This window comes from Ruditapes philippinarum, unplaced genomic scaffold (assembly GCF_026571515.1).
Source record: "Ruditapes philippinarum isolate M1 unplaced genomic scaffold, ASM2657151v2 ctg10323_1_1_1_1, whole genome shotgun sequence".
Lineage (NCBI taxonomy): Eukaryota > Metazoa > Mollusca > Bivalvia > Venerida > Veneridae > Ruditapes > Ruditapes philippinarum.
The window spans coordinates 50,103-64,012 of NW_026865389.1; the positions used below are offsets into that span (position 1 = coordinate 50,103).

At 31.8% G+C, this 13,910-nt stretch overlaps 1 protein-coding gene across 1 annotated transcript; it reads left to right on the forward strand.

The window, feature by feature from the left end:
- Positions 1-462: 462 nt before the first annotated feature.
- LOC132728798 (probable ATP-dependent RNA helicase DDX46) lies at positions 463-12,868 on the forward strand (the record flags this gene model as incomplete). Its single annotated transcript, XM_060714469.1, has 9 exons — positions 463-589; positions 4,591-4,845; positions 5,370-5,460; positions 7,104-7,331; positions 7,710-7,763; positions 8,696-8,800; positions 9,755-9,820; positions 10,629-10,725; positions 12,748-12,868. Coding segments are annotated over exons 1-9 (1,034 nt in total), but the record flags the coding sequence as incomplete, so codon positions are not given.
- Positions 12,869-13,910: the final 1,042 nt, after the last annotated feature.

A 13,910-nucleotide genomic window follows, 5' to 3' on the forward strand; every position in this document is an offset into this window, starting at 1 on the left:
AAACCTTAATTTACTCCTTATTAACTAAACGATTTATATCCTAATAGGTTTTTATAAGAGCGCCAAGTTGACCCTCTACAAGCTTGCACGTGCAATCGTATGTCGTGGAATTGCGTCACAATGGAAGATATACACGGTGGTATAGTGTTATAAGGACTTACACCAAATATATGGGTGTCTTTTTACGGAAAAGCTTCTGATGAAAGAAATGTGAATATTTCTCAAATTTGCCGCTTCGTTTATCTTGATAAGCAATCACGTGACGTAACAAACCACGTGATGGTTCACCGTTTTGCAAGTGTTTTAATTGAATGCAATTAAAACTATGACAAAGAGCCCCATCAAAAAGTTGTCTTTAAATGTTGGATAAAGAAACCTAAATTTTTGAAATTTGTGTCAAAGAATACATTTAAAATGATTTTTTTAAGTTTTACATATATTTCGGGTTGAAATTAATTTGGTTCGAATTACCTTGAGTTCGAAAAGTTGTGACGTTTGTAACGTCCTAAAATCGTCTCGACCCGATTCGTACTCGACACATTATCACTTTTATAGTATTGTTAAAAATAAATATGGCCAAAGAAGGAAGGTAATCTATTTAATTTAATAATTTGATTTGGAACTTGAATTGAAAAATGTTTTCTGTTGAACTTTTTATTCCTTTGCCTTGCCTAATTTGATACTTTTACTTACGAAAGTAGAGTAGTATTCGGATATTGGCTACCGATGAAAACCTTTTTCTAAATAATTATATTTTGGATTTGTCAAACTAACCTTTTTGTGATTTTATAAAATAACTACTGAATGAAGTGAAAATACTTATCTTGGTTATAATGTTCACTTACTGATGCCATAGATTGACAAACTCTTACCTGATTTAAAACTGATCATTATTCAGCCATGTGGATTTCTCATCAACCTGTTATTCGTCAAACTGTATTCAGAGGTGTGACGATCAATCTTAAACAACTTGTCCACCAACCTAACTGTTCATAACACACATAATTATTGTGAAATTGAATACTGGAGATATAATTGTTCAACACATAGATAATGATAAATTTATGTTATTTTTATATATATATATTTCTCATATGCCATGAACTCTTTTCTTTTCAACAACAAGCACTTGTTAAATAACCAAGTAATTATAGAAGCAGGAAAGATGATTTTTTTAAAAGAAGGAAAATTTAATGTGACTTGATCATAACTTTTTGTTTATAAAAACTGCCACTAAACATTCTTATTACTTAAACTACCATATATATCTGAGGCTGAGTTGGAATTTTTCCTTTGAAAATGGTTAATATATCAACCACAAAAAATGTAAATCATTTAAAGTGTAAAAATAAATGCTTGATGCTGATTTTCAAGTGTCAGCTTAATCTACAATAGTGGGTTAGAAACACAACGTTTTGGATACATTAAAAATGATTTACCTAATATTTAGTTTCCATTTCAATAAATAATTTTTGCTGTGTGTCATAAAATCTTTGAACGGTGGGTCAAAATTTTGAATATACAAAAAGATCATTAAGATATTGAAAAAAAAATCTGTGAGTTGGTGTAGGAGTTATCTAACCAGTTATAAGTTGTAAATAAGTAATAACACAAACAGATCCAGGATTTTTCCATTTTTATAGATTTGTGAATAGTCTATAAATTTAATGACATGGAAATTGTGAAGTTTGAATTGTCAGATTTAAACTAAAACATCCAAGCTTTTGACGAATTGTTTTCATTAATTGTTTAAATAAATAAAAGTCATACTGGGTTGGTTTCATAGTTGGATACTTTTATTTCTAAAATAATTGAAATTTTAATTCATCAAAATGTACATACACATGTAGTTGCTTTTATTAGTCCCCTATCGGTTTAACCGGAGGGGACTTTAGGTTTGTCTGTCAGTCCGTCCGTCCATAAAACTGGATCCCGCGATAACGCAAAAAGTACTGAACTTGATATATGGATAAATGGCAGTATGGAGATTATGCACATCTTTTTCTTTTCTTCCTATGTTGAAAATTCTGGTTGCTATGGCAACAAATAGACTGAAAATATGGCAAATTGAACACATAAACTGGATCCAGTGATAACTCAAAAAGTACTGAAAATATTTTTATGAAACTTGAAATATGGGTAGACGGCAGTCTAGAGATTATGCACATCTTTTTCTTTTCTTCCTATGTTGAAAATTCTGGTTGCTATGGCAACAAATAGACTGAATTTCAAGATTTCTGATTTGAATTTTTACGCTTTTTACTATAAGTTCTTTATTTCTTAAGGTGTTTACTTCAAACTTTAAATATAAGTTTCTTGTCATCAACCACATCATATAAGACAAGGTTTACAACTCTAGCACAAAAATTATCAGAATTACCTCCCTTGAACTTAGAATTTTTATGAAAAAAATGTTGTCCTTTATTTCTTGATGTATCTACTTCAAACTTCATATATATGTTTCTTATTATCACTCAACATTTGTGAGAAGGTTAAATACTCTAGCAAGACAATTCCAGAATTATGTCCCCCTTGAACTTAGATTTTTTTCGGGAAATTGGAATTTTTTACTCCAACTTCTTCATTTCTTATAGGATTTACTTTAAAATCCCACATCGTAATAATATGATAACGTTCATAAATCTAGAATCCATATTTCCAGAATTATCTCCTCCTTAAACTTTGAATTTTTGTGTCGCCTCTACGGAGTAGTGGCGACATAATTATAGGGATCACTTCTCCGTTGTCTGTCTGTCCGTCCGTCACAAAACTTGTCCGGACTACTCCTCATAAACTACTGGTGCAATTTCATCCAACCTTTACAGGAATGATCAGAAGCAAGTCTAGTTGTGCATATTGTCAGCATTTTCCGGTTGAATGATTTTGTCAGAGTTATGGCCCTTATATAATTTTTATAATTAAAGTTTGTCCGGACTACTTCTCTTATACCACTAATGCAATTTCAATGAAACTTTACAGGATTGATCTGTAGCTCAAGTCCTTGGGCATATTGCATGGGTTTTCAGGTTGAATGATTTTTGGCCGAGTTATGGCCCATTTGATAAAAAGGTGTTTTTTTTTCTGTGTGTGCTAGATACACAAAAGCTTTGTCCGGACTACTCCTCATAAACTACTGGTGCAATTTTATCCAATTTAAGTTTACAGGAATGATCAGTACCAAGTCTAGTTGTGCACTGTCTGTCCGTCTGTCACAAAACTTGTCCCAACATGAAATTGGCCATCATGAGGCGACACATGTGATCACTGATCGCTCTTGTTCTTATTCATTCTTTAACTTTCTAATTATTTCTTCATGGATTTTCTTCAAATTCAAAATAAACATTCATTATCAACACCTACATTATATTTTTTTTTAATTTTCATCTTTGTTACTTACTATACATTATAGTTAATGCTATATTTGAAAATTGTTATTTTTTTCTTATCTTTTTTGTGACTATAAATGGTATCTTTAAACTTAAAGTAAAACTCACATCATATATGACAATGTTCATAAATCTAGCATCTTTATTTCAAGAGTTATCTCCTCTTTAAGAATTTTGCATTAAAATATGTTATATTTTGGTAACAGGGATGTTTAAAAAATAACTTAAGAGTCTCCTTCAGTCTGTCTGTATGTCTGTCTGTCTGTTCATAAAAACTGTTTCCTGAGATCACTTTTAAAGATTTTTTCCAACAAATTTACTTAAAATAGAGAAAAGTTGAAACATTAGTTATACTTATTCATCTGAGAAAATTGGACCTTTTGATTATCTGTTGTATAAACATAATTTCCTTACTAGGCAGGGAAACTTAACACATTACTATGATATAGACAAACTTAGAACTCAAAAGATTTAAGTTCATTTATGTCATTCATTCACTGGTAAAATTGAATGGCCAATGGCCCATCAGAATGTTGCTGGGGTTCTAACCGGTAGGGGACTTATGGATTGCTTGCAATACTATGATAATTGCTTGTTCATTTATGTTTACAAAGATTTAAGGATGAGGATCTAAATTTGTATTTCAAAATTCCTCTATTGTCTGTTCTCATAGATTTAACTTGAAATAGTATAAGCTGATGAAATCTTAGAAAAAATGTCATAATTATTTTACTAGGGAGGTAACTTTTAAAAGTTATAAAAGTTTCATATTCTACATGTAGTTCAAGTTCTTCTGTAAAAAAAACAAACATTTTCATTGCCAAAAATATATATCAAGTAACATTTACAGTACAGTGCATACTAGAAGGAATGTTAGTGTGGCAAAAGAAATGAGTGACCCATTCCTCACAACATTAGAATAAGTCTTCCTTGATACAATCAAACTTACATATAAAATGGTTTAAAGAATGACAATGACTGTTGGAAACTTTGGTCTGATTTAAGAATATTTTCTCAAATTCTCAAATCAGTTTTGTACTGTTCTTAAATGGCATTTACTAAAGTTCATAAATGATTTCCCAGAATTGGCAATGCATTGCTTTTATACTCTAATGCTGCCCATTTGAAAACCAGATGTGCGTTTTAAAGCTGTTAAGACTGCTTTGAAAGAATATCTGCAATATAACTTTTTCTAATTATGCAGATCCTATAGAAGACGATCTAGATCTAAATCAAGAGACAGGAAGCGAAAAAGATCCAGGTCAAAGGAAAGGAGAAGGTCAAGGTCAAAAGAAAGAAGATCAAAGTCACGAGAGAGAAAACGTTCAAGATCTCGTGAAAGGAAAAGGTCAAGATCTAGAGAAAGGAAAAGGTCAAGGTCCAGAGACCGTAAAAGATCTAGGTCAAGAGACAGAAGAAGAAAGGATGAGAAGAGAAGGTCAAGGTCAAGAGACAGAAGGTAAGTTATTTTTCCTCTTAGGTGATACACAATCTATATATTTAGGTATAAGCTGTGCAATTACAGACACTGTTTTAAACGTCATCTTGAACTTTGCTATTAAATTTTATTATTTTCTTTTCACAAATTCAAAAAACAGTTTACCATCGTGTTTGCTTTAAGTTAAACTTTTCTATTAGTTATATAGAAAATCAAAAACAAAACCATCAAACTTAAAATTATTATCTTTTTCCTGATTAAAACATAAATAGGACTTAAAAGGTTTATTAGTAGTTGTTGGTTTCACATTTTACTGCTAGAATGTGTTCTGACCTGTACAGAAAAAAACATATTTGATATGCAGATTTTTCTTTTAAAAAAAGTTTTCATACTGCTCAGAGTTTGCAGTCGGTGGTTATGAAAAACTTAAAATAAGGTTTCATGCATGATTCTGTTTTCCCCTGATAATTTCTCAAGATTATGTATTTGATTAATAAAAGATGTAATTTTCTTTAAAATATAATTTAAATTTATGAATATTTCAGGAAAAGGAGTTCTAAAGATAGATCAAAGAGTAAATCACCATCAAGGTATGGTGAAGGAGCTATAAGAGTCAAAGATGAACCTCTTGATAAGGTTAGTATCTACGAGGGTTGTCCCAAAATATCGTAGACAAAGTCTGTTACTCAATCAATTATAAAACAATAGAGTCGTCAAGCTAGGGAAAAGTCAATGCACCTTTTATGTGTGTCTATGCGAAATAAAATCAAAATACCTCCAAAAATGACCAAGTTATTAAAATTTAAAGAATGCTACATATACATACCCGGCGCACTCCGTCATAAACGTCATGATGTTACAAGATTTAAAAAAATGTTTTTCAAAGTATTCTCCGTGTTTCTCGATCCACTGTCGGTGTCAGGCGACCCATTTATCATAACCATTTTCAAAATAGTCCTATTTTAATGTTCTCAACATTCGTCGAGTTTCCTTGCTTAGTACCCTGAAATTTTCAAACCTCAGGGTGACCTCGTAATTGTGATTTCACATAAGGAAACACTGCAAAGTCTAAGGGCGTATGGAAGTCTCTAAAAACCTATCACATCAAGTTCAAGCTGTGTCTCCTGAGATCTATGGCAAAGTGCATTATCTTGATAAAATATAATGTTCTCCATGTTGAAAGTTAATGCTGGACGCTTCTTGAACTAAACACAGTATTCAATGACATCGCGCTGCGCCGCATTTTCATCTGACGTCGCCATTTTGGGAATTTTCAAAATAGCATTGCTGTTACATATTATGCTACAGATTTTTTCAAAGTAGCGTTACATAAACGTCTGTTGGTGATATGACGTAAAAATGAATGACATCGTTCCACAGGAATGTATTTCCCATAATTATTATTATGCTGGAAGTTAAAGGCATGTTTTTAAGAAGCATGCTCTCAACACTAATACTTTATCGTGCTCCGGGTATGTTGTACTGTTTAATATAAAACCCTGATAAAAAACATTACCTTATATATTGGCTATTTACTTTAAGAAGGTAAATTAACAAATGACCAAGGAAGATATCTGGTAAATTTTATTAAGTTATGACGTCAGGTTGAAGAGAAAATAATGTAGTCTACGACATTTTGGGACAACCCTCGTATTTTACTTATAACTTTATCTAACTTTTATAAAAAGAATGTTTCATAAACAAGAAACTTCTGTTATAAAACGTTACATTATATAATTATTCACCTTGTATAAATTTTACATTTTACATTCATTTGCTGTTATTTTCATTTATAATGTAGAACTTGTAAGAGTGAAGGAGCACAACACTGGTCCAAAGGCCTAAAACTATAAATATATTTCTTATATAGGTCACCTGGGGCACTTAAAACTTAAAAACATGCAAAAGATATTAAAGAAATATACTCAGAACTTATTTGAGAATCAACTTTTTGTGTTGTTATTTACCCCATTTGAGTCATTTTGTACTTTGACAATATAAGAAATCAATCTGGAAGAACAGAGTGAGTGAATGGCCTTAAATTTTGCAAATGGCTTATAATAATTGGTATTAAGATAAAGTCTGATATTTTGTACATGTACTTATAATGTACATGTATTAAGGTTAATAAAACATAACAAAGTTACTGTTAACAAAAGACATTATGCCAGATATGTGTATTATTTTATCTTCTTCGTTTTTGGGGGAAGTAATGGCCATATACTCAACTGCTAGCAATGAAACATTCGTGTTAACTAATGGTCTTGACTTTTTATCAGGAAGAGGAACAGAAAAGACTTGAAATGGAAATGCAAAAGCGACGGGAAAGAATAGAAAAATGGCGAGCAGAGAAAAACAAGACAAAGGAGCTTTTGCCAATCAATATAGCTCCACCGTCCAAGAAATGGAGTCTTGAAGATGAGGATGATGATGATGAGGAAAATGAGGACGATGAGACAAAAACTGACGATGATAATGAAGTTGATCCACTGGATGCTTATATGCAGGTAAGTCCAACAACTCATACCTAAAACTGTTTTACATTTTACAGAAACACTAACCCATGTTAAAATTTTGGCAATGGATTTGCCCTGAGTTGAATTTGGAACAGTCCATTAGCAATTGTAAGTATTATGGTATCCAAAAAAAAAAAAAAAAAAGGTAAACATCAGTAGCCAATGAAATATAGATTTATAAAATCACACATATGCGATGGCTTTCCTTCTTCTGTACTGTAGGCATACATAAATGGCCAATATTATTGATGCTCACAGGGTTAGAAATATAAAGAAAAGTTAGAAAAATAATGTCAGCAGCACAACTGTTTCATTACTCATTTTCTAGTTTGATGTCATTGTAAAAAAATATATATTTTATATTTTCAGAGTGTGAATGAGGAAATAAAGAAGCCGGAACATACACCGATGGATACAAATAATGTATGTAGTTTAAATTACATTTCATTCTTATTTTGTAGTCTTCTGAAAAAAATGAGGTTGGGGAGCATTGGGGGGGGGGGTTTCGAGCTAGTCTGGTAGTAATTTCCAAGATGTAAGACTTATAAAATGTTTCTCAGACCAAATTTATATGTATTGAAACTGAGCACTGTAAATAAAGATTTACTATATTTTATTTGATTGTTATAAATTGTTTCATGCCCACACATTGCTCGAACTTCAATATATCAGGAGCTGAGGAGCATATTGTTTTTGTTCTGTCAGTCTGTTAACAGACACTTTAAGCTTGATCATTACATTTTCATTCTATAACATATTCCTTAATATTTGGAGACAGCATACTTTAGGAAGAAAGATTAATTGTTACATTTTGACCATAAATCTTGTTGGAATTACAGCATGTATTGTAAGGCCACTTGAAATTTTAGCTAATAGGTTCATTATATAGTTTTCAGGAATTTCCCTTACAATTGTAGCCAGTGATATGATATTGATGTGATATGTTTGTATATTTTAGAGTTCCAGTGGTAAAGTTACTATAATGATATAATGATGTGATATAATGATGTGATATAATGATGTGATATAATGATGTGATATGTTTGTATATATTTTAGAGTTCCAGTGGTAAAGTTACTATAATGATATAATGATGTGACATAATGATGTGATATTGATGTGATATGTTTGTATATTGTAGAGTTCCAGTGGTAAAGTTACTATAATGATATAATGATGTGATATAATGATGTGATATGTTTGTATATTTTAGAGTTCCAGTGGTAAAGTTACTATAATGATATAATGATGTGACATAATGATGTGATATTGATGTGATATGTTTGTATATTTTAGAGTTCCAGTGGTAAAGTTACTATAATGATATAATGATGTGATATGTTTGTATATTTTAGAGTTCCAGTGGTAAAGTTACTATAATCACAGCTGTAGCCAAGAAGAGACCTGATCCTACAGTACAGAAAGGAGAACTTATGCTCAACAACACAGATCTAATGGAGGTATAATGGCACATTTCACTCTCAATATTATGTGTGTATACATTCTTGCCACATCAGTGATGTTTTTCATGTATTTAACAGCCGAATAAAGGCTGTTTCCCCAAGCCCAAAATAGGTATATTTTCTCCTAAAAATGCTAGTATTTTCCCCTAAATTGCCCTGTGCACATTCTTCATAAGAATCATGACTTAACAGCATCTGACTAATATCACCTAGCAGATAAAGCTGTTCCTATAGATAGCCTCTGCTATGTACCATGCATATTAAATTGAAATGTAATTGAAAATTTTATAAAATGTTTCGTAAATTCCATTCTCAGTTGTTGGTATTTGATTTCCCCTTTTCTGATTTATCACGCTATATTTTCCCCTTCAGAAAGCCACAGGTTGTTTTGAAAATTGCAAAAAAATGATCACTGCATATAATAATGCTTTAGGCAAACTTACTCAAAATTTCCATCTTGATATCTCTTAGATTATCATCTTGATGGTCTCCAAAATTAATACTGGGCTGTTCCTAAATGATGGAAACTGAATGAGAGTCATTTTAAGAAAATTTAGCAGGATAAGGATTTTGTTGTGTAGCTTATATTTTTGATGAAACCAGGCAAAAAAGTTTGATTTTCTATATAATGAAAACCATTTCCATAGTAGTCTAGATGAACAAGTCACAATTCCTGACATGATACAAATTTACACATTAAATTGCATAGACTTGCAAGACTAGAACAGTGATTTTTGTTTATCCACTGTAATTTCAGTTTATTATCAAGTTTAGGAAAAATAGTAAAGTTACCATTTTACCCAACTGCATGATCAAGTTTCTTAATCCATTATGAAAAATTGGACCCTATGATATTTGTAAATTGTTAGTTTTCATGTTTATAAAAATTGGACTAGTTAATATTTTATTATATTTGTAAATTGTTACGGTATATGTATTTTATGTTTATAGTATTCATCAGAGGAAGAAGAAGAGGATCTCGACTCCACGATGCTGAACATGATCAAGAAAAAGAAGGTAATACCACTTTCATGTCTTACATACATTCATTATATTATGAAATACATTGTTAAAAAATATCACTGGTCACATTTAGATGTTAAGTGGTTTGAACTTGAAGATAAAGTTCAGATTGATATTAATTAGTTAATTAAAATTAGTTAATTATCAAAGCATTTGAGCAATGGATTTATGAACAAGGAAAGTGGCTTTTTAAATGCTAACATGTTCAAACATAAGAAAAAAGTACAGAGGAAAGTGTTATTTGGTTTATACAGAATTTATTTTAGTTTGATAGTGTAAGAAGCTATAAGCTTATAGACACATTTTAGAATCTGTTCCTGGAACCAACCAGTACTGAGCAATGAGAGTAAAGATCTTTGCTCAAGGAAACAATGACTTGTCCATGTCGGATTTGAACCCCTGCGGCTAGTGATAATTAGATTACGAGTCTGACTCATTAACCACTCGGCCATGACGCCATTTGATTTGTTTGATTGGAGTTTGATGTGACTTGACATCAAAAGATCACATGGTTGATATATAAGGCTCATCTCCAAATCATAGAAGCAGAATTTTGTTGTATTACTCCACCCACATACATGACCATGTAACGGTATCATTTTGTAACACTTCAATCAATAGTACTTTGTAAGAATAGGTATTCTCATACTAAAATGATTTACAAAATATTACAGGCTCGTAAAATGTTACAAAATAGTTTTATCGCTAAAATAGAAGATATTTGAATCTTTTATTTTGAAGTTATCTTCTACTTCGTTTTGTAGACTTGTATATGACATATACTTTTAATGTTTAATTTTAGGATCTGGCCACAACTGACCACAGTAAAGTGTATTATGCTCCATTTAGAAAAAACTTCTATGTGGAAGTTCCTGAACTAGCAAGGATGACACCAGAAGGTAAGTCGCAGTTTTATTGCTAAAGTTTCTGCATGCTGGAACCAAAAGTGATTAGCTTTTGCCACCAGTACAGAGCCACGCCAGCCTGTACTTCCATGCTGTCTGACCAGGCTACATATATTTTGCTAGCTCAATTTTTTATTTTGATACAGAAAATTCCTTGATTTTCAAACTCACTGTTGCAAATTTGAACAAGGGCAAATCCATTATACAAATTTAGCAGGTAAATAGTTAATATTTGAAAATAATGAATGAGTGTAGGTTCAATACTGAATTTATTAAACAAGTTGAATAAAATTATGTTATGCAAGCCTCTGCAGAGCATAATATTATTTTATTCAAAGAGTTCAATAAATTTAGTAATGAAGCTACACAAATTTAATACATATCCAAAATAAGGGCTATTTTAATTTAGGGTAAAAATGAATGACTTTTTTTAATGACCAGCCATAGTATAACGCTAACAATTAGCATGTCCTTTTGCTGTGGTTGTATAACACAAATGGCATCACATAAAAATATATGCACGGCTGTGCAATACCATGTTTGTGTCACCTCTACGGAGTAGTGGCGACATATAGGGATCACTTCTCCGTCGTCCGTCCGTTTGTCTGTCCGTCAGCATTTTCCCGTTCAATGATTTTTGTCAGAGTTATGGCCCTTTAATAATTTTTATTTCTAAAGTTTGTCCGGACTACTTCTCTTATACCACTAATGCAATTTCAATGAAACTTTACAGGATTGACCTGTAGCTCAAGTCCTTGGGCATATTGCACGGGTTTTCCGGTTGAATGATTTTTGGCCAAGTTATGGCCCTTTGATAAAAAGGTTGTTTTTTCTGTGTGTTGCCAGATACACAAAAGCTTGTTCGGACTACTCCTCATAAACTACTGGTGCAATTTTATCCAAACTTTACAGGAATGATCAGTACCAAGTCTAGTTGTGCACTGTCCATCTGTCTGTCTGTCTGTCACAAAACTTGTCCCAACATAATATTGGCCATCATGAGGTGACACATGTGATCACTGATCGCTCGGTACAGAGTCAGAGATGCAAGGTTATGTGATATATAACCATAATCATAATATTGAAGTACTTGACCTTGATTTTATATGATGCCAGGATCTTCCTTTACATTATCTTAAGGACATTTTTTCCTGTAAAATCTAAAATTCAAATTCTTTTTAAAGCAGCTTGCCTCCAGATTCATGCTAATTTTCATGAATATTTTAATAATGTATTTCAAAGTGAAATATTATTAAGTAAACAAAGAAAATAATTTACACATTGCAAGCAGCACTTGCAACACATGTAAATTACCAAAATCTTGTCAAAATAAGCAAAAATAGCCCTTACTGTGTTAGTAACTAGGATAACAATATGAAAATTACTATTCCTGCTTATCATAAAAAAGGTAGTTAGAAGACAAGAGGCATTATTCTTATAGCTATATTTTTGAAGTTATGCACCTTTTTAAATTTTTGGCAAAATTGCCTATTGATTTTTATAATTTTAAAACTTGTCAATCTTCTTTATCTTGACAAGGCACTTTTGTTTGACAAGGGGCATTATTCTGAAAGCTATCTATCTATATTTTTGGAGTTATTCCTCTTTAACTTAACTTCTTGACAAATTGCTTATTAAGTTAAATGATTTCAAAAGTATGAACGATATTATCAATGTGAAACTTGGAGCGCATCATGATTATGAACAGATACAGCTTTAAATCAAGGGCATAATCCTGAAAGCAAAATTTTTACAAATATGCCCCATTTTTAATTTACATTTTTTTAAGCAATTTTTTACAACTTTTAGTCAAGATTGGCCTTTTTAGTGGATTTATTTCAAAAGTGAAAGATATCAACTTGCATCTTGGTCCTTTGAATACTTATTTGTCCAGCATGGCACTGTTGAAAGACAAGGGCATTATTCTGAAAGTTATATGTTTAAGTTATGCCCCTTTTTAACTTGTTAACATTGTATATGATTGGAGCTGACTTTTCAATATCTATTGTTTTACAGAGACTGAAGAATTAAGAACGGAGATGGAACAAATAAAAGTGCATGGGAAAGGCTGTCCTAAACCAGTCAGAGAATGGGCACAAGTTGGAGTCAGCAAAAAAGTTTTAGATTGTCTCAAAAAGTAAGTTCATATTATCTATGAATCAAAGAATATTAAGAAATATTTTGCTTAGCTTTTTAGCTGAAGTTTAAAGCCCCCCTCATTGATCCAGACCCCCCATTCTTTGAAGAAAGTGTGAGGGGTGCAGGGGAAATTTTAGTTGTTTTACTTCCATATGTCCCCTTAACTGAAAGGCATTCTGTATTCTTTTTGCATAAAAAATATCTGAAGAATTTCTTGTGTCGGGGGGCAAAATATAACAAAAAAGGAAAAATAAAAATTAGCCCTTGTTTTCTTGTCCACAGCTCAATTCCCATTTTTTTTTGTTGATCCAGATTTAATTTTTTAAGAAAATATTTTGGTTTACATTTCATTCTAGATTTGAATACATGTACATTTTGGAGGTTACAAAAATTTGCATATTTATTTTTTGGATGCTCCAGAGGGAGTCAAATGTTTGTTTTGGACAATGGAGTTATATGAAAAAAAATCTTGTAATCTATTGTCATCCAATAGATGTCTTAAATGAGTTTTGTGAAGAGTTATATATTTTCAATCAAATCTGTTGGAAATAAAAGCCAAAACAGTTACATTTTTGGATAAAATATTTTTACTGAAAAATCACTCATCCTTTTTATGTTTAAGGCAGCAATGCAGCATTGCGGTTTTTAAACAAAAACAGCATTAAATCATTTACTTTGTAATTTCTAGCTCCTTCTGATGCTGAGTTCTGTTGGAAAATGGGTTATAACAGTGGAGATATAGGGTTATCACATGTTGTTACTGGCACAGTATCTATAGGAACCTTTAGGATGTAACTGCCAGCCAGTCTATGACAGAATTGCTATTGCATATGTTCTGTAATTTAGCTGTTACAAAACAATTTACCACTTGCCCCTCACCGCTGTGGGTTCGAATCCCGACAGGGACTTTGGATTCTTTCATGTGAGGAAGCTATCCAGCTAGCTTACGGATTGCGGTGGTTCTACTCAGGTGCCAATTTGTGCCTGAAATAATGCACGGAAGGGCACCTGAGGTCTTCCTCCACCAGTAAAGCTGGAAC